The 22,877-nt window shown below is 44.6% G+C and overlaps 1 protein-coding gene across 1 annotated transcript in view; it reads left to right on the forward strand.

Moving 5' to 3' along the window:
- The window catches only part of me1 (malic enzyme 1, NADP(+)-dependent, cytosolic), a 404,589-nt gene that overhangs the window by 332,007 nt on the left and 49,705 nt on the right, over positions 1-22,877 (forward strand). The window contains exons 10-11 of the mRNA XM_073055771.1: positions 4,635-4,740; positions 10,722-10,864. Of these exons, the coding sequence (XP_072911872.1) occupies positions 4,635-4,740; positions 10,722-10,864 (249 nt within the window). The remainder of the gene's footprint in view (positions 1-4,634; positions 4,741-10,721; positions 10,865-22,877) is intronic.

Here is a 22,877-nt window from a genome sequence, read left to right on the forward strand (position 1 = left end):
AGGTCTCCAAAAGCAGATCTCTATTTAACTAATTACCTGACTTCTAAAACCAATCAGCTGCACCAGTGATGGTTTGGTGTGTCATATTAAAGGGGGTGAATACTTATGCAATCAATTATTTTGTGATTTTTATTTTTGTAATTAATTTAGATCACTTTGACACATAAGAGTCTTCTTTCGATCAGTGTCATTTTATATACATTATATATATATATTTACTGTACATAGATAGCTAGGGTGCCTTAGGCTCTTGCCAGTACTGTAGTAATTTTATATATTGCACTGTACCGATAGCTGAAAAAAGAACAAATCTCATGATATACCTGAGTGATGATAAACCCAATTCGGATAGGGTGTCTATTGTGGACTGAGTGTGTGAGAAGGGGGCAGGGAGAGAGGAATCACGTTTGGGAAAAGGGGAAGGGAGAGGGAGCACCAGAGAGACATCCTGTAACAGTTGATAAACCAATTGTTTGGAATCAAATAACCTTGCTTGGTGTCTCAGGGCTTAATTAAGCAGTGCAAAAAGAGGGCAAAAAAAACAGAAAAAAAGATGGTGTGGGAGTGTACATGGGTTCATTGTCCATTCAGAAATCTGATAGGGGAGCGAAGAAAAGGAGTTATGGGAATAGGGTTGACCTTATTCTAATAGGGATCAGCCTTGTCCTAATGTAAGCATTGCAGATAAAAGTTCAGCTTTATTTGTCATGAGCTTGGAAACATGCAGTGAACTGTTGTTTGGGCCAATGACCCACACAGTCTGAGGTTGCGCAGTGGGCGGCCTGCAAGTGTTGGCTCGCTTCCTGTACACCTTTGGAATTGCAGGAGGAAACCAGAGCACCCGGAGGAAACCCACACGGCCATGGGGGAGAACGTATGTACAAACTCCTTACAGGCAGAGGCGGGAATTGAACCCCTATCTTCCAGACAGCATTGTGAAGCCTTACGCTAGCCGCCGGGCTGCCATGCTGCTATTACAGGAGTAGGAGGAGGCAATCTGGCCCACTGTGCGTGTTGACATTACCCTTGGTTCCACTCGCTGCCCTGCCTCCGTTATCCCTAACTCCCCTCTCGTCTGCTCTGGTCTTGTGAACGTACTCGGTCAGTCTCCACAGCTCTCTGCAGCAGAGAATTCCAAACATTCAGGACACTTAAAGAGAAGAAATCCCCTTCATCCGAAGGCACCATAAATGGGCAATGTCTTACTCTGAATTATGCCGTCTTGTTCCCGATTTCCTCATGAAGGCAGCTGTCGACACTCCCTTCTCTCTCAAACTGCAAGGTTCAATAGGATTTCTCGTTCTTCTAAACTCCTTTTACAATTGCAGCAAGTCTTTTACATTCCATTGCCTCTGCAGTGAAAGCCAACATCCTTTTCACTTTCCTAATTACTTGTTGTGTTCATGTCCAAGTCACTGGCCTCCCTCTTCACAACACGTACGAAACGCTGGAGGAACTAATCCAGTCAGGCAGCACCTTTGAGGGGAATAAACTGTCAAAGTTTTGGGTGAGACACTTCATCAGGACTGGGGAGGAAGGGGGCAGAAGGCAGAATGAGGTGGAGGAAAGGGAAGGAGTTCAAGCTTGGAAGGTGATCGGTGAGACCAGGTGAGGGGGAAGGTGGGTTGAAGGGAGAAGTAGGGAGGTGATAGGTGGAAGGGGTAAAGAGCTGACGAAGAAGGAACTTGATAGGCGAGGAGGGTGGACCATGGGAGAAAGAGGGAGTAGGAGAGGAGAGGAGAACGGGTAAGAGGGGAACCAGGATGAAGACATTCTGCATTCCTGCTCCACTTAAACATTATGATTCCAAAGTGCATGACACCACTGTTTCCCAGGAGACCTGTGTTCCCTCCAGGCAACTTATTTTCTCGCTATCGTATGTTGTCACCAAATCTGGCTGAAATACACTCAATGCTTCTATGTCTTACGGTCCTAGTAGTCAGGACATCAAAGGTTATGGGGAAAAGGCAGGAGAATGGAGTTGAGAAAGGTAATAAATCAGCCATGATGGAATGGCAGAACAGACTCGATGGGCCGAATGGCTGAATTGTGCTCCTATGTCTTCTGGTAATTATTAAATGATAGTCAAGGATCAAGTATCAACTTATTCACCATATACAATTACATGTAATAGGAACTTGCGGTGGTGTGTTGGCATAACATGTAACACAGAACAACATTCAGCAATGATAATAAATATGAAAAATAAAGTTAGATATGGAATAAAATGTGCATAAATATATAAATACCAGCATGTATTTCCAATATAAACAGCATTATAAAAAGTGTTTTAAGTGCTTCCAGTGCAGTGACTGAGGTAATAGACGGGAGGGGTGAAGGCCAGGGATAACTAGAATGGATGATCCAGTTGTAGTTATAGTGTAGATCGCTATGCACTTCACTTATTACAGTTTGCCAACGTGGAAATTATCTCTTCATCCTAACTTTAACCAACATTCTTGCCAACGTGATACAGATACAGTGGCCATTTTATTAGGTATCTCCTGTGCCTAATAAAGAGGCCACTGAGTGTGTGTTCATGGCCTTCTGCTGCTGTAACCCGTCCACTTCAAGTTTCAACGTGTTGTGCATTCAGAGATTCTCTTCTGCACACCACTGTAGTAACATGTGGTTACTCGAGTTACTGTCACCTTCCTGTCAGCTCGAACCAGTCTGGCCATTCTCCTCTGACCTCTCTCATTAACAATGCATTTTCACCCACAGAGCTGCCGCTCACTGGATGTTCTTTGTTTCTCACACCATTCTCTGCGAACTCTAGGGACTGTTGAGCGTGGAAAGCCCAGGGGATCCGCCGTTTCTGTGATACTGAAACCACCCTGCTGGCACCAACAATCATTCCCCATTCTGATGTTTGGTCCGAATAACAACTGAACCTCTTGACCACTTGTGCATGTTTTTATGCATGGAAATACTGCCACATAGATTGCCTCTGCTAGCCGCAGTTCTAGAGTGTAAGGTTCCCTGGAAACAATGCCTTGTGAAATGGTGCCATCTGCTGGGGAAAATGAGAAAAACAAAGTGAATGAAATAGACTCAATAGATTCTGCAGATGCTGGAAATTCAGAGCAACACACACAAAATGCTGGAGGAACTCGGCAGGTCAGGCAGTGTCTATTGAGGAAAAAGTTCTAACAAAGTGTTTTGGTCTGATACATCGACTATTCATTTCCCACCATAGTAGGATGTTAGTCCCTCTAAGGCCTCAGAAAGCATTTTCTCCACGATGTTAAAATCACTGTGAAGGAAACCACCTCCGCGCAAACCCATCAAAGACGCAGGTTTGTGCATTCCACCTCAGGAACTGTGAAGCCAAGCGACAGCTTAAAGTGACCTGGTGTGGATCCACACTGACGCATCGCGAGCACCCTGACAGAGGCCTCACTTTCAAGAACCACATCAATAAGACAAAGGCAAAAGTGAGCACACGAAGCAACGTCCTGAATAAGCTCACGAACACAAAATGAGGAGCAAGCTCGAAAACATCGCGAGCCAGTGCACTTTGCTATTCCACTGCTGAATACGCCTGCCCTGCATGGGAAAGATCTACTCATGCTAGGAAGATGGATGCCGTTCCGAATGCAAGCTGCCGACTTATCACGGGTTGTTTAAAACCAACGAACACCAACTGCCTATATATCCTGGCAGGTATTGCTCCCTCTGATATGAGAAGAACGGCAGCCAGCAAGAAAGAACGACTCTTTCAAACATCAGACGAGAGGCACCCTCTACACCATATATGTCAAACTCAAGGCCCGCGGGCCAAATCCGGCCCGCGGTGGAATTATCTTTGGCCCGCGAGATAATATCTAATTACTATTAAAGCTGGCCCCAGTAATCGAAGCGCCTATGGCGTATGATATGGCTAATGCTGAGTTTATTCAGGTACCAGGTTTTCAGGGTTTTTAGTGTTTATTCGGCAGTCTTGCTCGGCAGTCTTCTTCATAAGAAACGGAATTTGTAAAGTGAAACACTTTGTAGTTATAGCAGAGACTGAGACACATGAGAGCAGGCTGAAAAAACGGAGGCAACGAAAGCTGCGTTCGCACGCGTCCGACTGATCCGGCCCGCATGAAGCTGCATTTTGCTCAATCTGGCCCGTGACCTAAAATGAGTTTGACACCCCTGCTCTACACGGTCATACACCTACACCCAGCCGCCTAAAGTCAAGGAAAAGCTTCATGAACAGTGTTGTCCCATTACAATCAACCCCATCTGAAGCCCGCATCGCCTTGTGGAAAGACTGGCTTGCTAGAGGAACCCTGCACTGTTGCAGATCTTGCCAAACTCAACAATGAGGCACAAAAATGCGTGGGCCATGTATAGACTGTCCATGGACACGATAAGAAGAAGAATTTCCCTCCATAGATGCTGCTTGACCCGCTGAGTTCCTCCATTTTGTGTGAGACTTGAGTAGTACAGCTTTAAAAGAATTATTTTTGAATTACAATTTTTACAAAGCGTGCTGGTTAATATCCTTCTCGTTCAACGGGTGACATTTTCAAATTCCACATGCCCGTGACTGACAGAGAGAAAAATATGATGCATGATATTTCATACAGTATTTTCATAAAATAAGGCATTTTTATCCTGATTTATTTTCTTTTGTTTCGAAGGGACGTACCAATCTGTCTGAGCAAAAGTTACAATTTGCTCACCCACATCCTGAAGTGAGCAAGCTAGCTGACGTGGTTCGGGATCTCAGACCTACTGCCCTTATAGGTAGGTTGGACTTTTAGATCGCTTCTTGAATCCTACCTCAGTGGAGTATTATATTCAGTTCTGGTCACGTCATTACAGGGCGGATGTGGAATCTTCAGAGAGGATGCAGAGGAGATTTACAGGGATACTGCCTGCACTAAAGAGCATGTACTACGAGGATAGGTTGAGCGAGCCGGGGCTTTTCCCTCCGGAGTGAAAGAGGATGAGGAGTGACTTGATAGAGATGTACAAGATGATAAAAGGCATAGAGGTAGTGGATAGCCAGAAACCTCTCTCTCAGGGTGGAAATGGCTCATACAAGAGGGCATAATTTTAAGGTGACTGGAGGGGCGATGGCAGAGGTAGGTTTTTTTTTTACATGTAGAGTTGTGGGTGTATTGAACATGCTGCCAGGAGTGGTGGTAGAGGCAAATATCTGAGGGAGATTTAATAGGCAAGTGGATGAAAGAAAAATGGAGGACTCTTTTGGAGGGAAGGGTTAGATTAATATCAGAGCAGGTTAAAAGATCGGCACGACACCATGGACTGAAGGGCTTAGACTGTGCGGTACTATTCTCTGTTCCATGAAGGAAATGCCTGTAATATATATCACTACATCTGCCTTGAATTTTTTTTGAAATTTGACTGTGTGATTCGGAAACCTGTGGTGTATTTACCCTGTGTTGGACTCAACAGCTGGTAGACAAAAGCAGGATCCCAAAAGGCTTCCAAAGGGCATCTTGAAGGACCCTCAACACCCAGGACATACCCTCTCCTTATTACTACCATCAGGAAAGAGGTACAGGAGCCTGAAGGCACACACCCAGTGTTTTAGGAACAGCTTCTTCCCTTCTGCCATCAGATTTCTGAACGGTCCATGAACCTATGAACACCACCTCACTATTTTGCCCTCTTCTTGCACTAATTATTTTTAAAGATATTTTTATTGAAACTTTTTTTTTAATGTATTGTACTGTACTGCTGCCACAAAGCAACGACTTTCATGAACTATGTCAGGGATGATAAAGCTGATTCAGGTTCTGATCAAGAACTGAATGGCTGAAGGGAAGTAGCAGTGTTGGGACTGTAGGCTACTGCATCCTTCTGCCTAATGGTTGCTGCAAGAAGATGGCATGGTGGGAGTCTCTGACGGTAGAAGTTGCTGTTTAGAGGCAGCACCTCCTGTAGGTACAACTAAGGAATTGCAATGCCACATACAGTCACTTCACAAGACTTCATGCTTCATTCCCAGTTCATGTAGTTTATCAAAGAATTGTTTTATTCTTAAGGTAGCCAAATTACGTAGATTTGTTTTTCAAAGTCTCATCAGGTTTTTGAGCATTTACCATGCTGAATAGTTCATGATGCATGTGACTGAAGATGACCAAACATTAGTAAAGCAAAGTAATATATTTGTTTGATATCAATTTATTTCATGGTATTATTCTTCCCCTCCATAGGAGCTAAATCACAAAGGTTCACAAGGATAATGCTGGAACTGGAGGGTTTGAGTTACAAGAGGAACCTGGATGAGGCTGTGAAAGCATTTCCTAGAGTAAAGGTTGAGGGCTGCACTCATACAATTACCAGAGGCATGGGAAGGGTGGAAGTTATAGTCTTCAGAATTATAGTCACTGGCATATGTCATGAAATTTGTTGTTTTGTGACAGCGGTACATTGCAGTAATAAAAATTATAAATTATAATAAGTAGTATTTAGAAACAATTAAATAAGTAGAACAAAAAGAGAGATAAATAATGAGGGAATATACATGGGCTGATTGTCCATTCAGAAATCTGATGGTGGAGGGTGCCCACTTTGATCAGAATCAGAATCAGACTTTAATCGCCAAGTATCTATGCACATACAAGGAATTTACTTCCGGCAGATGTCTCTCTGCTCATAACAATCATAATGATAAATATAAATGAAAATATAGATTATACATACAGGTAGTGCAATCCAAGTAATAGTTAGCCGACAGTTAACCGGCAGTTAACTGTTCAGCAAAGTGACCGCAGTAGGGAAAAAACTTCTCCAGTGCCTATTAGTCTTAGTCTGGATGGTAGCAATGAGAAGAGGGTGATGGGGATTCATAGTGATGGATGCCACCAGTTCAGGGCATCGCCTTTGGAAGGTGTTCTGGATGCTGGGGAGGCCAGTGCCCATGATGGAGCTGGCTGAGTTTACAACTTGCTGCAGCTTTTTCTGATCCTGTGCACTGGCCCCAGTAGGGGAATCAAACATTTGAAGACTTCCTCCCCAGGGCAGGGGAGTCTAAAATTTAAAGACAAAGATTTATTTATGTATTATTGAGATACAGCACAGAATACACCCTTCTGCCCTTTCAAGCCATGCCACCCAACAACCCTTGATTTAATCTTAACCTGATCACGGGACAATTTACAATGACCAGCTAACCTACCAATCTTTGTTTGGACGGCTGGAGGAAACCAGAGCACCCAGAGGGAACCCATGCATTCACAGGGACAACTTACAAACTCCTTACAGGCAGCGGCGGGGTGAGAGGGGGAAGATTTAAAGAGGATTTGCGAGAGAATATTTTCACACAGAAGATGGTAGGTATATGGAACAATCGGCTTAGAGGAGGTGATGCATGGATAGGAACAACTTACAGGGATATGGGTCAAATGCAGGCAGATGGGATTGTCTTAGAAAGTCATCTTGGTCAGCACGGTCATGATGGGCTGAACGGCCCATTTCCATGCTGTGTAACTCTGCATCTGTAATAAACAAGAAAAGTAAACAGCTTTCAGGTGTAATTAACTGAGAAACCTCACTGCAAACTGTTAAAGTTGACTACAGATTTGTTTCCAGAAACCTAAGCAATCTAAATAATTCGAAAATATGCAGTGTAGAATGTTGGGTTGAGTAAGCAAATAGATGGATATTTTAAATGGCAAAATTTCTAACTGTCCAGTAATTGGAAATTATGTTTGAGGTCAAAAGGATAAGGAATGTTTTTTAAAAGAAAAGCAAAAGGAAACAGTAATCAAAGTCACAAAGGAAAATTAAAGAGTAACTCAGATATCGAAATGAACATTACAACTTTCACTATCAGAATAGAAAAGGAGAATGATGATGGTGAAAAGGGTGTGAGTGAAAGTCTTTTGATTCTGCTTTCAGAGGCAGAAGACGCGTTGTGGTGGTGCAAGGAGTATGTAAGGGAATCTCAAACATGAACTCATAATCCTATGTGAGATTAAGAGTGTAGCTTTATTTGTCACACACATGAAAACACACAGGCAAATTTGCATTAAATCAAATCGGTGAGGATTGTGCTCATTAGCGTGCAGGTATTACCACGCTCCCGACGCCAGTATAGCACGGCCATAACCCTAACCCGTGCATCATTGGAATGTGGGAGGGAACCGATGAACTCATGATCGCGGGGGAGAATGTACGAACTCCTTATAGACAGCGGTGGGAATTGAACCCCGATCTTACAGCTGGCGTTGTAGAACATTACGATAACTGGTACACTACCATGCCATCCCATACTGGAATATAGGTAGTTTAGAACTGAAATCAGCAGACAGTTTTTACCTCAAAGAACAGTATAAGATTAAAACTCTGCAAAGAATAGGTCTGTTGAGATTTTCAACACTCTGGTTGCTATTTATTTTAAAATTAGGTATTTACTTTCTTCAGATTATAATTTGTTAGTTAAGAACAAAGATAGTTGGGTATGATTGAGAGAATTTAGCCTTGGTCTGATATAACAGTACATTACATCAGAGCATTTAGTGGCTGAACAACGCGTTGTTCTCAGTTTGTTCACTCAGTAATCTTCACGTTGTACACCGAAATAAACAAAGCTTACAGTGCGCTACCTTAACCTTTCTCCCGCTTTTCAACACACACAAAATGGTGCAGGAACTCAGCAGGTCAGGCAGCATCTATAGAGGGCAACACGTGACATTTTGGACTTCATCAGGGTTCATTGAAAAGTTGAACAGGCCCCACTTTTCAACTGAGCTTCTCAAAATGAATTACATTTTCAAAATAAAGACTGAACACTGTATCACAATTGTTTGTGATAATATGTTTATTCAGTTAATAAAAATTAGGAAGTATTACTTAAGGTCTTGTTATGAATTAAACAGGATACTAATATTGGGGAGCATGTCAAAACAATTTAGACTATAAGACATGGAGCAGAATTGGGCCATTTGGCCCATCGAGTCTGCTCCGCAGTTTCCTCAAGGCTGATCCATTTTCCCTCTCAGCCACACATCCCTTCACACCCTGACCAGTCCAGAATCTATCAACCTCTGCCTTAAGTATACCCAATGACCTGGCCTCCACAGCTGACTGTGGCAATGAATTCTACAGATTCACCACTCTCCGGCTACAGAGATTTCTCCACCTCTCCGTTCTAAAAGGATGCCCCTCTGTGTACGAGATGATGAGAGGCATTGATCATGTGGATAGCCAGAGGCTTTTTCCCAGGGCTGAAATGGCTGACATGAAGGGACATAGTTTTAAGGTGCTGGGGAGTAGGTACAAGGGGGTTGTCAGAGGTAGGTTTTCTACACAGAGAGTGGTGGGTGTGTGGAATGGGCTGCCAGCAACAGTGGTAGTGGCGGATACAACAGGGTCTTTTTAGGAGACTCTTAGTTAGGTACATGGAGCTTAGAAAAATAGAAGGTTATGCAATAGGGAAATTCTAGGCAGTTTCTAGAGTAGGTTTACATGGTCGGCACAACATTGTGGGCCGAAGGGCCTGTAATGTGCTGTAGATTTCTATGTTTCTATTCTGAAGTTGTGTCCCCTAGTCCTAGGACTAGAGGACACACTCTCAGATTAGAAGGATGTCCATTTAGAGCAGAGATGAGGAGGAATTTCTTTAGCCAGAGAGTGTTGAATCTGTGGAATTTGTTACCACAGGTGACTGTGTAGGCCGGTCATTGGGTGTATATAGGGCACGTTGATGTTCTTGATTAGTCAGGACGTGGAAGGTTACAGGGAGAAAACAGCAGAATGAGGTTGAGAGAGAAATGGATCAGTAATGATGGAATGGCGGAGTAGACTTGATGGGCCAAATGGCCTTCATCTGCTCCTGTGTCTTATGGAAACATACAGTGAAATGCCGTAACAACCAACACAACCTGCCACATAGCATGCCCGTAACATTGAGAACAACGCAAGCAAGAACAACAGCAGAACAAGCCTCTTACACACACGCACGCACACGCACACACAGGAAAGAACACCTCCAGCCTCCTGAGGACTTGTAGAGATTCACAGACTCAAGGTACTGACCATCGAGCCTTCACTTTTGGACTTATAATCAATCTTCGGCATTCACTCAAGTACGGCAGGTCCTTTACCTCACCTTGCTTGTGCCTGTGACCAAGAACACGATGTGACTTAACTGCCATAGTTTCTGCTGTCTATTATATTTGTTTTGAGATACAGTGCGGAATCAGCCCTTCCGGACCTTTGAGCTGCACTGGCCCGACAACCCCGATTTAACCTACCGTAGTCATTGTACAATAACCAATCTACGCGTTCCACAGAGACTCCTTACAGATGTCGCCAGAATTGAACTCCGAACTCGCCGTGGTCGCATGACACGATTACAGCTCGGGGCAGTCAGGGGTTCAGAGTTCAATCCTGGCGCCGTTCTGTAAGGTTTTCCCCAGGTGCTGTGGTTTCCTGCCACTGTCCAAAGGTGTACTGAGAAGGTTAATTGTTCATTGTAAATTGTCCTGTGATTAAGTTAGGGTTGATGGGGGTTGTGCAGTATGTCTCAAAGGGCTGGAAGAGTCTACTTTGCACTGTATTGCTGAATAAAAATGAAATCAGTGCCTTGCCCTGACCTGTAATAATATTTCTCTAACCACTATGCTACCGTGGCACAATTTACTCACATGACGGAGCTGTGTGACAATAGCACATTATTCTGTGCTGTGTGGTCGACACTTGTGGTGAACTGAGATCCTCTGCATTGATTCTGTTTGCCTGTCCTCTTCCAGGTGCTTCTGCCATTGCGGGTGCATTTACTGAGCAGATCATCAAAGACATGGCAAGCTTCAACAAGCATCCAATTATATTTGCTCTCAGCAATCCAACCAGCAAAGCAGAGTGTACCGCTGAGCAATGCTATCAGCTGACTGAGGTACTGTATCTCGTTTGTCAGGCGGCCTGCCATTTGGAGCTCAATAATGGTTAGACCATAAGGCATAGGAGCAGAATCAGGCCACTTGGCCCATCGAGTCTCTTCTGTCATTCCATCATGGCTGATTTACTTTCCCTCTCAACCCCATTCTCCTGTCTTCTCCTTCTAACCTTTGATGCCCTAACTAACCAAGAACCTATCAACCTCTGCTCTAAATATACTCAATGACTTGGTCTCCACTGCTGCCATTGGCAATGAATTTCAGTGATTCAACACCCTCTAGCTAAGGAAATTCCTTCTCATCTCTGTTCTAAATGGATTTCCTTCTAGTCTGAGGCTTCTAGTCTGGACTCCCCCACTGCTGGAAACATCTTCTGCACGTCCACTGTATTGCCCTTCAACATTCGATGGGTTTCAATGGGGTCAATGTGTGAGGGGTTTGGAGGCTGGGAAAGGGGTGTGTTTTGCTGTGGTTTTGTTTTGTGTTGGTTCTTACTGTTGTTGTGGCTTGAGTTTTTCTGCTGAGCATTGTGGACATGCTATGTTAGTGTTGGAATGTGTGGTGACATTTGTAGGTTGCTCCCAACACAAACGACGATTTTTATGTGCTGTTTCGTATGACACGGGCAATCATGATCTACCACCATGATTGTTCTTGGCAAATTCCACAGAAGTGGTCGGCCATTGCCTTCTGTTGGCCAGTGTCTTTACAAGATGGGTAACCCTAGCCATTATCAATACTCTTCAGAGATTGCCTGTCTGACAAAAGTGGTCAGATAACCAGGACTTGTGATATGCACCAGCTGCTCATCGAACCATCCACCACCTGCTCCCACGGATTCACATGACCCTGATTGGTGGGATGGAGGAGGGAGCTAAGTAGGTGCTACACCTTGCACAAGGGTGACCTGCAGGCCATCGGATGTCAGGGCTGCCTTACACCTCCCTTGGTAGAGACGTATTCCACCCTGCCACCCTATGCTGCAATATACATGTAATGAATTACTCTGAATTACACTGATAACACAGCAATATCTTGGGTAATTGCTAACTGCACAATCATGGTATCTTTGAAGATAACCTTGCCTGAGTGCAACAAATGACCTCATAAACACAAGGGATTCTGCGGATGCTAGAAATCCGGAGCAACACACACAAGACGCTGGAGGAACTCAGCAGTGTCTATGCTGAGGAGTAAACAGTCAACATTATGGGCCAAGGCCCTTCCTCAGGACTCATTCAAAGGTACATTTAAAGTCAGAGAAATGGATACAATATACATCCTGAAATTCTTTTTCTTCGCAAACATCCACAAAAACAGAGGAGTACCGCAAAGAATGAATGACAGTTAAATGTTAGGACCCCAAAGCCCCCTCCCAGCTCCCCCCCCACACATAAGCAGCAGCAAAGTGACGATCACCCTCCCCCATCAGCAAAAAAGCATCGCTGCCCCCCCAACGAGCACTCAAGCATACAGCAAAGCATCAATAAGGACACAGACTTGCAGTACCCCAAAGACTACTCATTCACCGAATAATTCGACATATCACAGGCTCGCTCTCTCCTTAATAAGGGAAAAAGAGGTGTCCCCGTTTCACAGCGAGAGGGGAGACATAACAAACAACTCGCTGATTTTTGGTGTTAAAAGTCTGTTGCGTTGCTTTTTCCGAGCTCTGTGCCCAAAGAACTCGGATCCCTGGGCACACAGCCAGCAGCCGGCTCACTGCTTCCGATCTTCCGTCTCCCAGGACACATCAGGGGGTAGCGGCACCGACCTTGAACCCTCCCACCTCCAGAGCATGAAATCCCAGAACCCTGACGGCGCGCTGGTCTTCCGGGCCGCGTCCTTGGCATATCGAACAGCGGCCAGTCGTGAGACCCCGAGACCGGGTCCCATTCCTGCAAAGAACTGAAGTTAGCATGTAACGCCACGTCAGGGTTTTTAAAAGAACCCTGAAAGGTCAAAATAGAGATATTAAAGATAGAAATCGAGCTGTTTCCAAAAATATAAGCAAAGGAGTCACTGTTAGATGCATCGTTCTCCTAAGCTCTTCCTGGGTTCATAATAGTAATCATGTTTGTACTGTCAAACAAAATGCAATAGAAGCACAGCAAATTCCAGGGTAAATGTTTACCAAGAAATGTCTGAACATTCTTATTTTATATTTCCATTTACGATTAAATTGATTAACAAGATAGAAGTAATGGAACAGATTCCCAAAGTGACTTTTGACAGCATTTATTTGTTACCTATTCAGGAGGGTTTAAACTAATTTGCAAGGGGGATGGGACCTGGAGCGATAGAGCAGTGAAAGAAGTGCATGGAGTAAAGCCAGATCTAACATATAGAGAGGCTTTGAGGAAAGAGAAGCAGAATAAAGGGTATAAAGGTAGTAAGGTAGAAGGGCTAAAGTGCGTGTACTTCAATGCAAGAAGCATCAGGGACAAAGGTGATGAACTGAGAGCTTGGATGCATACATGGAATTATGATGTAGTGGCCATGACAGAGACTTGGTTGGCATCAGGGCAGGAATGGATTCTCAATATTCCTGGATTTCAGTGCTTTAAAAGGGATAGAGAGGGGGGAAGAAGGGGAGCAGGGGTGGCATTACTGGTCAGGGATACTGTTATAGCTACAGAAATGGTGGGCAATGTAGCAGGATCCTCTTTTCAGTCAGTATGGGTGGAAATCAGGAACTGGAAGGGAGCAGTTACTCTATTGGGAGTATTCTATAGGCCCCTCTGGTAGCAGCAGAGATACCGAGGAGCAGATTGGGAGGCAGATTTTGGAAAGGTGCAAAAATAAGAGGGTTGTTATCAAGGGTGACTTTAACTTCCCTAATATTGATTGGCACCTGATTAGTTCCAATGGTTTAGATGGGGCAGAGTTTGTTAAATGTGTCCAGGACGGATTCCTGTCACAGTATGTTGACAGGCCAACTAGGGGGAATGCCATACTAGATCTAGTATTAGGTAATGAACTGAGTCAGGTCACAGATCTGTCAGTGGGTGAGCATCTGAGGGACAGTGACCACCACTCCCTGACCTTTAGCATTATCATGGAAAAGGATAGAATCAGAGAGGACAGGAAGATTTTTAATTGGGGAAGGGCAAATTATGAGGCTATCAGTCTAGAACTTGCAGGTGTGAATTGGGATGATGTTTTTGCAGGGAAATGTACTATGGACATGTGGTCGATGTTTAGGGATCTCTTGCAGGATGTTAGGGATAAATTTGTCCCGGTGAGGAAGATAAAGAATGGTAGGGTGAAGGAACCATGGGTGACAAGTGAGGTGGAAAATCTAGTCAGGTGGAAGAAAGCAGCATACATGAGGTTTAGGAAGCAAGGATCAGATGGGTCTATTGAGGAATATAGGGTAGCAAGAAAGGAGCTTAAGAAGCGGCTGAGGAGAGCAAGAAGGGGGCATGAGAAGGCCTTGGCGAGTAGGGTAAAGGAAAACCCCAAGGCATTCTTCAATTATGTGAAGAACAACAGGATGACAGGAGTGAAGGTAGGACTGACTAGAGATAAAGGTGGGAAGATATGCCTGGAGGCTGTGGAAGTGAGTGAGGTCCTCAATGAATTCACCAATGAGAGGGAACTTGATGACGATGAGGAAAATATGAGTGAAGTTGATGTTCTGGAGTATGTTGATATTAAGGGAGAGGAGGTGTTGAAGTTGTTAAAATACATTAGGACGGATAAGTCCCCGGGGCCTGACGGAATATTCCCCAGGCTGCTCCACGAGGCAAGGGAAGAGATTGCTGAGCCTCTGGCTAGGATCTTTATGTCCTCGTTGTCCACAGGAATGGTACTGGAGGATTGGAGGGAGGCAAATGTTGTCCCCTTGTTCAAAAAAGGTAGTAGGTATAGTCCGGGTAATTATTGACCACTGAGCCTTATGTCTGTGGTGGGAAAGCTGTTGGAAAAGATTCTTAGAGATAGAATCTATGGGCATTTAGAGAATCATGGTCTGATCAGGGACAGTCAGCATGGCTTTGTAAAGGGCAGATCGTGTCTAACAAGCCTGATAGAGTTCTTTGAGGAGGTGACCAGGCATATAGATAAGGTTAGTGTAGTGGATGTGATCTATATGGATTTTAGTAAGGCATTTGACAAGGTTCCACACAGTAGCTTTATTCAGAAAGTCAGAAGGCATGGGATCCAGGGAGGTTTAGCCAGGTGGATTCAGAATTGGCTTCCCTGCAGAAGACAGAGGGTCGTGGTGGAGGGAGTACGTTCAGTTTGGAGGGTTGTGACTAGTGGTGTCCCACAAGGATTGGTTCTGGGACCTCTACTTTTCGTGATTTTTATTAACGACCTGGATGTGGGGTGGAAGGATGGGTTGGCAAGTTTGCAGACAACACAAAGGTTGGTGGTGTTGTGGATAGTATAGAGGATTGTCGAAGATTGCAGAGAGACATTGATAGGATGTAGAAGTGGGCTGAGAAGTGGCAAATGGAGTTCAACCCGGAGAAGCTGTGGTATATTTTGGAAGAACAAATTCCGAGGCAGAGGACAAAGTAAATGGCAGGATACTTGGGAGTGTAGAGGAGCAGAGGGATCTGGGGGTACATGTCCACAGATCCCTGAAAGTTGCCTGACAGGTAGATAAGCTAAGAAAGCTTATGGGGTGTTAGCTTTCATAAGTTGAGGGATAGAGTTTAAGAGTCGCGAGGTAATGATGCAGCTCTATAAAACTCTGGCTAGGCCACACTTGGATTACTGTGTCCAGTTCTGGTCGCCTCACTATTGGAAGGATGTGGAAGCATTGGAAAGGGTACAGAGGAGATTTACCAGGATGCTGCCTGGTTTAGAGAGTATGCATTATGATCAGAGATTAAGGGAGCTAGGGCTTTACTCTTTGGAGAGAAGGAGGATGAGCGGAGACATGATAGAGGTATACAAGATATTAAGAGGAATAGATAGAGTGAACAGCCAGCGCCTCTTACCCAGGGCACCACTGCTCAATACAAGAGGAAATGGCTTTAAGGTAAGGGGTGGGAAGTTCAAGGGGGATATTAGAGGAAGGTTTTTCACTCAGAGAGTGGTTGGTGCATGGAATGCACTGCCTGAGTCTGTGGTGGAGGCAGATACACTAGTGAAGTTTAAGAGACTACTAGACAGGTACATGGAGGAATCGAAAGGCTGATTTGTACTTGTGCATCGCATCTATGCCGTAGGTACTGCGTACCCTATGCCGTACCTATGCCATTCCCTACGCCGTAGGGTGACGTGCACCTCCCCAAAAAAGTAACACATGCGTCACGGTGTAGCAGACCACAAACAACTGTGATTGGTTCACTTGGTAGCATCACATTTCCTCCTAAGCACTTCCAGTTGCTTCTTCTCCGCCATGTCTGTACGCCGATGCAAAATAGATGAAACAATTCGTCAAATCTACCTGCCGACATACGAAAATGTTTGAAATGCAACTCTTCATCCATGCCTCTCATGAAGAAACTCAACACAGTGGCATGGAAACCCCACCGCCAACTAGCGTTTCGGCACACACCAACGCATGCTCGCTACGGCGTAGAGCCTACGCAGATGTGAAAATCAGGGCTACGGCTCAGCCCGTACGCACAATGCTAAATCAGGGTTATATGGGAGGCAGGGTTTGGGGGTCGGCACAACATTGTGGGCCGAAGGGCCTGTACTGTGCTGTACTATTCAATGTTCTGTGTTCTATTGAGTGAGTCATTGAGGACAGTGGTGGGCTTCTTACTCCACCATATCCAAGCTGACATTAAACACAATGTACATTGCAGATGTTGTGGTCAAGTCAACACGTACAAACAAGCTGGAGGAACTCAGCAGGTCGGCTAGCATCCGTTGAAACGAGTAGTCAATGTTTTGGGCCGAGACCCTTCATCAGGACTGAAGAAGGCTCTCCGCCTGAAACGTTGACTGCTCGTTTCAATGGATGCTGCCCGACCTGCTGAGTTCCTCCAGCTTATTTGTACGTATCCATGTATAATGCTCATTCACTTTCGTCCCGTTTGCTTGCTTCTGGACTCTACCGTTCTGTAGCCTGCTAATTTAAATGTCCTTCTGAATGGCTCTTAAACATAATCATCATATCTGATTATATCAGTGCATTCCAGATAATGTCTACTGCTATAGATATATATAAAAATAAATTATTAACACCTTACCCTTCAGTTTCCTTTTAAAGCTCTTTCCACTCACCTAAAAACTATTTATTGTTTTAGAGATACAGCATGGTAACAGGGCCCAATGAGACTGTGCCACAAAATTATACCCATGTGACCAATTATCCCCTCTTCCTTCCCTTTCTCCCTATGGTCCACCGTTCTCATAATCTTATAAACCTCTATTAGATCTCCCATTAGCCTCCACCATGGCGCATGTCCTCTAATCCAGGCAACATCCTGATTATAAACTTCAATATTTTTCTGTAATCCCGATATGCAATTTGGCAATAGGTAAACTTTTACAATGCATCCAGTCTAAAGAGTGACAGATATACTCAATAGTGAAAAATCAGTTGCAGAGGTGGGCAGAAAAATGGCAGCTAGAGTTTAATCTAGACAAATGTGAAGTGTTGCACCTTGGTTGGGCAAATGTAACGAGCCAGTACACTGTTAAGGACAAGATCTTTAACAGTGTTGATGGGCAGAGGGATCTTAGAATCCAAGTTCATAGCTCCCTGAGAGATTATAAGAGCCATAGATAGGATAGCCTCCCCATATCAGACAGCATGCATTTAAGGTGAGAAATGGTAATTTCAAAGGAGATGTGAGGGGCAAGCTTCTTTTTACATGGAGTGGTGGGTGACTGAAATGTGCTGCCTAGGGGGGTGGTAAAGGCAAATGCATTAGACACTTCAATAGATGTTAAGATAGTCAGATAATGTGAGGAAAATGGAAGGATACGGACATTGTGTAGGCAGATGGGATTAGTTTAATTGCCCTTTTGATTACTAATTTATTTGGATCAGCACAACATTGCAGGCTAAAGGGCCTGTCTGTGCTCTACTGGTCTATATGTTTTAAAACTAATACGTCATCATTGTAGAACCAACATTTAATGTCACTAACTTTCCCATTTGTAACAGATATATTTCTAATTCTATCATTCTCACTTCCTGCTTACGCGTACATTTGAATTCCATTGCCGGTGAGTGTGTGATCTAGGCTGGTATTTGGATTACATTTCTCAGAAATACTGTCTTGTTCTGCGAGCTGCTGATCAGACAAAAGAAATGTTACACCAAGGACACTGAGGTAGAGAGTTCTCTTGATTTCTATTGCCAGCTCAATTACCAACAATGACGCTCAGACTGATTCTATTTTGGATATCCCAATATTGCGAGGCAGGAAATCTGGCAGCTTGAAAGCACATACCACCAAGCTCAAAGGCAAACTGTTGAATGTACAATAATGATTTCAGGGTCAAAACAGGTTTATTATTGCAGACAAATGTCGTGAAATTTGTTGTTTTGCAGCAGCAGTACCTTGTAATATATAAAAATAATAACCGTAACTTAAGATTACTTAACAAGAAGAAATGTATTTATTTATTGAGGTAGAGTGTGAAATAGGCCCTTCTGGCCATTTAAGCCGCACTGCCAGCAACCCCCAATTTAACCCTAGCCCAACTACGGGGCAATTTACAATGACCAACTAACCTACCAACTGATATGTTTTTGGACTGTGGGAGGAAACCAGAGCACCTGGAGAAACCCATGTGGCCACAGGAAGAACATATTAACTCCTTACAGACAGCAGCAGGAATTGAACCCAAATCACTGGGACTGTCAAGCATTGTACTAACTACTAATCACCACGCTGCTGTTTTGCTTGTTTATATAAGAAACACAAGTAGGGTGAAAAGAGGGCAAAGTAATGGGGTAGCGTTAAAAGGTTCACAGTCCGTTCAGAAATCTGATGGTGGAGGGGAAGAAGCTGTTCCGAAAACGTTGAGTGTGTGTCTTCAGGTTCCTGTACCTCCTCTCTTGATGGTAGCAATGAAAAGAGGGCAGGGGTGATGACTCCTTCATGATGGACGCTGCCTGTTCGAAGCATCACCTTTTACAGATGTCCTTAATGATAGGGAGGTTAGTGCCCATGATGGCGCTGGCTGAGTTTTCAACTCACTGTAGTTTTTTTTCTAATGCTATGCAGTGGCCCCTCTATACCAGACGGTGATGCAGCCAGGTAGAGTGCTCTCCACGGTACATCTGTAGCGATTTGCTCGAGTCAGTCTTCGGTGACATACCAGATCTCCTCAAGCTCCAACTGAAATACCCTTGATGTTGTGCCTTCTTTGTAATTGCATCAACATGTTGGGCTTCAGAGGTGCTGATACCCTGGAACCTAAAGCTGCTCATACTTTCCACTTCTGATCCCTTGATGAGGACTGGTGTGAGTCCCCTCGACTTCCTCCTCCTGAAGTTCACAATCAATTCCTTGGTCTTATTAACACTGAGTGCAAGGTTGTTGCTGCAACACCGCGCAACCAGCTAATTGATCTGACTTCTGTTTGCCTCCTCGTCACCATCTGAGGTTCTGCCTACAATTGGCGAATTTATAGGCTGCACTTGAGCTGTGCCTAACCACAGATTCACGGGTGGAGAGACAGTATAATGACCTTGTGCTTGTACCCGCACTGCACTTTCTCCGTAACTGTAACACCTCTTTTTGTTATTGTTTAACCTTCAATGCACTGTGAGGAAATGGTATACGAGTGTTTTTTCACACTGTACGTGTCGACAATAAATCAATTTACCAATTATATTTGAATAATAGAGTAGTTATAAATTTTGGACGTTTTTAAGATGTGTTTCAAATCGAATTAAAGTAGTTGTAATTTGATAAGTTCTGTTATTCTAAAGAGTACTAAGTAATTTCAGAAAGCACAAATTAATCAATCCTACTTATGTGCCATTGATAATATAAAAGACACTTTAGCAGAGATTATATGATGCATGTTAGTGTGAGAGAATAAAAAATGTTTCTAAATATTCCTGCCCTTTGTTACCCCCGATCCCTTACCCCTCTTTTGAAAGGTTTCTTATTGTTTTCCATCTCAAATCCCCACCCCAACCCATCAGAAATCCAACATTGACTTGCTTCATGTTTCCTCCCCCTTTCCCCACACCCTCCTCTCCTTCACTACCTCCATCTCCCCTTCCTCCTCCCTTGTCCCCTCCCTCTACCTCCTCCCCTACTTCTCTTCCACTCCTCCTTTCCCCACCACTCTCCTTACACCCTCCCTCTTTCCCTTCCCCTCTCCTTCCTCTCCCCCTCCCTAATCCTCTCCTCTCTCCCTCTCCTTCCCTTTCTCCCCTTTCCCTTCCCTCTCCCTCAAAACCTCCATCTCCCCTCTTCCTCTCTTCTCACCTACTCACTCTCCCCTTCCCCTCCTCTCTCCCCCTCACTTCTTTCTCTCTGCTCTCACTACCCCTCTCTCTTCCCCCTTTCTCCCCTCTCTCTCACCACTCCTCTCTTTCTCTCCCTCCCCTCCATGCCCCACCCCTCCACCTCCTTTCCTCCCTCCACTTCCACCCACATCCCCTCCCCACTCTCTCCTCCCCCATCCCTCTCCCCATCTCCCTGCCCCTCTCCCTCTACCCCCTCTCCTCTCTCTCTACCCCCCTCTCCCTCTATCCCCCTCACCCCATCCTCCCTCTACTCCCTCTTCCCCCTCTCCCCTATCCCTCTCCCCTCCCCTATCCCCATCGACCCCCTCTCTCCTCCTCCCTCTCTCTCCTCCCTCTCTCCCTCCTCCTCCTCTTCTCTCCCTCCTCCTCCTCTTCCCTCTCTTTCTCCCTCCTCCCTCTCCTCTCCCCTCCCTCACCACCTCCATCTCTCTCTTCCCCCTCTCTCCTCCTCCCTCCCACTCTTCCCCTCCTCCTCCCTCTCTTCCACTCCCCTCTCTCCTCTTCCCTCCCTCCCCTACTCCCCCCCTCTCTCTTCCTACCTCCTTTCTCTTCTTCCCCCTTTCTTCTCTCCTCTCTCCCCCTCTCCCACTCCTGAGGCAGTGTGGTAGTGTAGTGGTTAGGACATTCCTCTAAAGAACCAGCTGCAATATTGGGGTTCGATTCCTGCCGCTGTCTATGGTGAGTCTGTACCTTCTCTCCACGACCATGTTGGTTTCCTCCCACATTCTAAAGACGCACTGTTGGGGTTAATGCACCGGGGGTTGCTACGTTGCCCCTGGAAGCATGGCATCTTGTGCTGGCCATTCAGCGGAAACAATGCCAGTTTGATTTGACACAAACAAAGCATTTCACTCAAAGTACATGTGACAAATAAAGTTAATCCAATCTTTCACTCCTGCAACCCTCAAACTATGATCTACATCTCTGGCCTCCATCCCTCCCGAGGTCCAAGGCCCTGCCGCGGTACGGAGCTGCTCTTCTGGGTTGACTGACAGTGTCATGCTTCAGTAACATCCAGTTGGATGGGATCACCACTCGTAGGCAGAAGGTCACCTAACACTCAGTGCCACTTCATAGGTGCAACTGCACTCTGCTCGTTAGAAACAGAATCAGAATCACCCACACACGTGGTGAAATTTGTTAACTTAGCGGCAGCAGTTGAATGCAATGCAATACATGATAATATAGAAAGGAAAATAAATAAATAAATAATCCAGTAAGTCTATTACAGTAAGTGTGTGTGTGTAGGTAGGTAGGTAGATATATATATATATATATATATATATACACACACACACATGTACACATACACACACACACACACATTATATATAATGTGTGTGTGTGTATGGAATACATTAAAAAAGTGCAAAAACAGAAATAATATGTATTTTTTTAAAAAGAGAAAGCAGTGAGGTAGTGTTCATGCGTTTGATGTCCATTTAGAAATCAGATGGCAGAGGGGAAGAAGCTGTTCCTGAATCACTGAGTGTGGGCCTTCAGGCTTCTGTACTCCTTCCCGACAGTAACAGTGTGAAGAGGGCATGACCTGGGTGATGGGGGTCCTAATGATGGACGTCACCTTTCTGAGGCACAACTACTATGGAGGCTAGTACCCAAGATGGAGCTGATTAACTTTACAACTTTCTGTAGCTTCTTTCGGTCCTGTGCAGTTGCCAACCCACCCGCTCCCCCTCCATACCAGACAATGATGCCTCCTGTCAGGATGTTCTCCACAGTACATCTATAAAAGTTTTTGAGTGTTTTAGGTGATAAACTGAATCTCTTCAAATTCTTAATGAAATATAGCTGCTTGCTTGCCTTCTTTATAGCACATCCATATATTGAGACCACGTTAGATCCTCAGAGATATTGACACCTAAGAACTTGAAACTGCTCACTCTCTCCACTTCTGATCCCTCTATGAGGATTGGTATGTGCTCTTTCATCTTACCCTTCCTGAAGTCCACAATCAGCTCTATGGTCTTACTGACTCTGAGTGCAAGGTTGTTGCTGTGACACCACTCAACTAGCTAATATATCTCGCTCCTGTACGTACTCCATCTACCAACAATGGTTGTATCATCAACAAATTTATAGATAGAAATTGAGCTATACCTAGCCACACAGTCATGGGTATAGAAGGAGTAGAACAGTGGGCAAAGTACACAACCCTGCGGTGCGCCAGTGTTGATCATCAGCAAAGAGGAGATATTATCACCAATCCGCACGGATTATGGTCTTCCACTTAGGAAGTTGAGGATCCAATTGCAGAGGGAGAAACAGAGATCCAGTTTCTATGGCTTATCGATCAGGACTGTGGGGATGATAGTGTTAAACACTGAGCTATAGTCAACAAACAGCATCCTGACACAGGTGTTTGTATTATCCAGTTGATGCAAACATGTAATCAGCCAATTGTACGGTAGCAACTCAATGCATAAAAGCATGCGGATATTGTCAGCAGGTTCAGTTGCTATTTGGACCAAACATCAGAATGGGGAAAACCTGATCTAAAAGACTTTGACTGTGGTATTATTGTTGGTGCCAGATGGGGTGGATTGAGTATCTCAGAAACCGCAGATATCCCTGGTATTTTCAGG

Source organism: Hemitrygon akajei, chromosome 9, assembly GCF_048418815.1.
Source record: "Hemitrygon akajei chromosome 9, sHemAka1.3, whole genome shotgun sequence".
In the NCBI taxonomy this organism is placed as follows: Eukaryota; Metazoa; Chordata; class Chondrichthyes; order Myliobatiformes; family Dasyatidae; genus Hemitrygon; species Hemitrygon akajei.